General features: G+C 31.8%; 1 protein-coding gene across 1 annotated transcript; it reads left to right on the forward strand.

Moving 5' to 3' along the window:
- The first annotated feature begins 790 nt into the window (after window positions 1-790).
- LOC106758977 (protein LURP-one-related 15-like) lies at window positions 791-1864 on the forward strand. Its single transcript, XM_014641992.2, has 3 exons — window positions 791-1056; window positions 1284-1514; window positions 1613-1864. The coding sequence occupies exons 1-3, from the start codon at window positions 856-858 to the stop codon at window positions 1775-1777; spliced, it is 597 nt and encodes a 198-aa protein (XP_014497478.1). The 5' UTR covers window positions 791-855; the 3' UTR covers window positions 1778-1864.
- Window positions 1865-4788: the final 2924 nt, after the last annotated feature.

Consider the following 4788-nt stretch of genomic DNA (forward strand, 5'->3'; position numbering starts at 1 on the left):
ATATATATATATATATATATATATATATATATATATATATATATATATATATATATATATATATATATATGGGTTTGTTAATTTACGTAAAGTGTACATTTTAGCAAAGTGTACCAAGTTTTAGGTTATTAAAATATTCCAATTAAAAGATAAAAACAATTTTAAATTCAAGGATATTTTAATAATTTTAAAATTTAACTTAAAATAAAAAAAATAAAAGGTAGTTATTAAAAATCTTGATTGATCCAACGAGAGAAGTTATTAATTTATTATATATTTTAAAAAAATAAAATAAAATAATAAAAGGTAGTTGTTTTTTTAATCCAGGGTTATATAAACCCGGTTCTATAAATCAGAACCCTAAACCCTAAACTATTATATTTTTTAAAAAGTAGTTGTTTTTTAAAAAAAATAAAATAAAAGGTATTATAAACCCGGGTTCTATGAACCAGTTCAATAAACCCAGAACCCTATATTTTAAACCATTATATTTTTCAAAAGGTAATTATTTTTTAAAATAAAAAATAAAATAAAAGATAGTTATTTTTTAAAATTAAAAATAAAATAAAAGTTATAACTTCTCCAATACCAATAAAGAATTTTAATAACTATTTTTTAACTTTTTTATTTTAAATTAAATTTTAAAATTATTAAAATATGTACTTAAAGTTGGTTTTGTTTTTTTTAAGGAAACCTAAAATTTGGTACGCGTGTATACGACAGATACCATATACATATGTGTACACTATACTGCATTTGGAAATGGCAAAGTTCAATTGTGTGGTGCTCTATATATTAGGATATACAACACATACTTGAAGAAAACTTTTTGGTTCCATAAAACACCAGTCTCCTATGGCAAACAGAGTCTCAGTTATCAATCCTTCGTATTGTGTTCCTCACCCTGTCAGTATACAAATTAATACTGAGAAAGGAGTCGCTTACAATGAGAAGGATGATCGTCTCTTCTATATTAATGATATCCTTTTCTCACTTCACGACCGTCGTGTCTTATATGATTATTCAAACAAACCCATCGTCACTTTTTATAATAAGGTTTGGTTCCTCATTCTCAACTTAATTACTTTTTCATTCTTGCCCCTTAATTAAACTAAATGTTAGATGACGTATTTTGCTATAGCACCAAGTGTTAAGTACCCGTTTATAATTCTTTTTGCTAAAATTAAGGTTTATTCTTAATTTCTGTGTTCTTTTTTATCGTTTCATTGATTGATTAATATTCTGACTTATTTAAATATTCATAACTTATTATTTCTAATTAGTCTTCAAAAGTATGCAAAGTTTTCAAGGGTGAAAGCAGTGATTCATCTCAATTTCTATTTCGGGTGAAGAAAATGAAGAAATCGTCAACGATTCCATCTGGGATTACTAAACTAAACGTGTTCCTTGCAAACAACCAAGACGAAGAGAAAAGTGACTTTAGAGTGATCATTTATGAAAGTAAACGGTCGTGCAGTGTTTATGCAGGGGAATCTTCTACCATTGTAGCTCAAGTATATGACTACTTATGATGTTGATGCTTGTTTTTTATAATTAGTAAAATTTGAATATATTAGACTAATAATATATGCATTTTCTGTCTTTAATTTAGATGGAGAATAATGGTGGCTTCAATGTCATGGTCAATCCTAACGTGGACTACGCATTCATAGTGGCACTACTTATGATTGTTAAGGATACGGAATCTTCTTATACTGAAGAAATGGATGCTGTTAGTGCCATACGAATGATTTCAAGCATTTTGTCGCTTGGATAAGAGAATCTAAGAAAAAGTGAGGAAATAATATTTCAAGTGTACGTATAGATGTCCCTTGTGTTATATATTATATAAAAAGATATAAAAAAAAAAGTATGTATTTATGTTATAATATTGTGAAAAAAAAAATCTATTTAACATATCATTGCCCATATGTATATCATTATTTCTTATCTTTTAAACAATCAACGTTATTAATAAATAAGACCAAGTTAGTTCAATATTTAAAAAGTATAAAAATTTACTACAAAAAAACTAAAATTATCCACAATTGTAATTATAAAAAAAAATCAATAGTCATCGCTAATGTTTATTTTTCAACGAATCATGCTTAAAATCTATTAGTAACCATTTTGTCAATAATAATTATTGACGAATATTTACTGTTAGTAATTAAAAATGAACAATTTGTTTATATTTATTGAAGGATATATCTATTGGCAACGAATGATTGATATATCCTTTTTTTCATTTCTTCCTTTTCTTATTCTTTCTCTTCTTATTTTTTTTCGTTTATGATTATCGAACGAGATATCTACCGACAATTACTTACTGAAAGGTATATCCCTTCTTACATTTTTTATTTTGTAATTACCGAAAGATACAAAGGAGTTAATTTTTTACTAGATAGCAAGTCAGTTGAGCAGTTGTGGAGCTCAATTGTATTGTAAAAGAGGTCGGTCAGGCTATTGTGGAGCTCGGTACTACGATGGAGTAGGTTAGTCGGGCTGCTGTAGAGCTCGACAAAGTGTTCTGAATCTAAAATCTGAGAAAAGAGGTTTGGCTTTGAAAATGAGAGTGACTAGGTTCAATGCCTTGCAACTCGCGATGATTTGGTCTTTGTTTACGAACGACCGACCTTTCTCAAGTGCTTGAAATCTTGGGAAGCTTCCCTTTAGGTATATTGGGGAAATCACACAATACAATAACTAGAAGCAAAAAAACATTAAGGAAAATTAATGTGATAGAAGGAACGAAAATGGAAATGCAAAAATATAACCTTTTTTATGGAAGCAAGGTAAATCTTTTTCTTCCAAACTATGCAAACTTGATGACAAAAGGCGTTTTAGGAATGAAGATGCAGGCACGGCAGCAGCTAACGTCCAGGTGCGGTGGTGCAGCGATGCAATTGGAAAGTCGCGATGCAATGGGAATAAGGTGGAGCGGTGAGGTGGGAATGATATGCTAGGGTTTAGAACGAAGAGAAAAAGGGAAGAATAAAAACTGAGAAGGAAAATAATTTTCTTTATTTTTAATAATTAACTTTTTTAAATTTGCAATTTTTTTTTATTTACATACGGGAATTTATCCGTAGGTAAAAATTTGTATATAGAGTCTATATGTAACTCATTTTTAAAAATTTGTGTAATACTTAATCTGTATGTAAATATCATCAGCAGGTAATTTAATTTTTTCTTGTAAAAAGTGGATAACTTTCAAGTGGTTTCTAAAAAATTTTATAAATATTTAATACTTATCTTATTGTATTAAAGAATAGGCCCAAGTTTGCAAACGGCCCAAAACACCCTAAACCCAAAAGCTGGTAGAAAAAGGTGTCGCTGGAAGCTTCCTTGGCAGAGAGTTGGTGAGGTTGTCCTTCACTCGACAAACATGCGATAGAGAGAAAAGAAGAAGCGTGAGCCCTAATCGCAACACAGGCGATCGGCGATCGGCAATTGGCGATGGCTGGTCCAGTGAAGGAAGACGTCGCGAAGAAGAAAAAAAAGTGGATTCAGGAAGAGGCAGAGAGAAACAAAGGTATGAAAGTTCTTTGATTATTGAGTGATATCTAAATGTTATGATCTTGTTCTACACTGAAACAATAAGCCAAAACCCTTCTTATATAGAGTTCTGTTATGAGGAAACACACACATAAAGTTAGAAACTCTAATTGAAAAACAGAAAACAATAAACTAAACCTAGACTAAGAAAACAACTCTTAGGAACATTAACTACTCACAACAGAAACATTAATACTCCCCCTTCAAGCTGGATGGTGGATGTTCACCAATCCAAGCTTGGGGATGATAGATCTGAAGTGAGTTCGATGAGGAAACTTTGTGAATACATCAGCAAATTGCTCCTCCGCGATCATATAGGAAGAAGATGTAGAAATTTAGCTCGAATCTTCTCACGGACCACATGACAGTCTAGGTCGATGTGCTTGGTCTGTTCATGGAAACTCTGATTGTGGGCAATGTGTCTTGTAGAATCGTTATCGCAATACAGAACAACAATAACAGTAGGCTGAACCTAAAGATCTTTTAGGAGGTAATGAATCCACTACATCTCACAAATAGTGGCAACCAGGGCACGATACTCTACCTTAGTAGAAGACCTTGATACTGTGCTCTGTTTCTTCGACTTCCACGAGACCAATGATGATCCTAGGAAAACACAATAGCCTGTAGTCGATCTCTTGGTGTTGGGACAAGTTGCCCAATCCGAATCACTAAAGCCTTTGATCTGTGTGTCAGAGTTAGAAGCAAAGAAAAGTCCCTCTGAAGGACTAGACTTGATGTATCTTAGAATGTGCTGTAATGCTTTATAGTGATGGTTAGTGGGCTCTTGCATAAAGTGACTCAATTGGTTAACACCAAAACATAAGTCAGGTCGAGTATTAGTTAAGTAGAAAAGCTTGCTTATTAATCTACGATAGGAACTGAGATTGTTTAGATAATTCTCTGCCTTGTATAGGAGACTTGTGTTGATCAAAAAGGGAGTAGTACATGGCTTGCTTCTCAGCATTCTAGTCTCTTCAAGTATGTCAAGAGCATACTTTCTCTGGCAGAGATGTATCCCTTTCTTGGATCTAGCAACTTCAAATCCTAGAAAATACTTAAGCTCTCCCAAGTCTTTATTGTGAAATTGTTGGTCCAAAAGGGCCTTTATGCAAGTGATTTCATCCATAGAGTTTCCTGTCACAATAACATCATCTACATATACAAGAACGACTGTGAAATCTGTGGGAGTCTTTTTGACAAAGAGAGAATGGTCAGATTTTGATTGAA

This window comes from Vigna radiata, chromosome 4 (genome assembly GCF_000741045.1).
Source record: "Vigna radiata var. radiata cultivar VC1973A chromosome 4, Vradiata_ver6, whole genome shotgun sequence".
Lineage (NCBI taxonomy): Eukaryota > Viridiplantae > Streptophyta > Magnoliopsida > Fabales > Fabaceae > Vigna > Vigna radiata.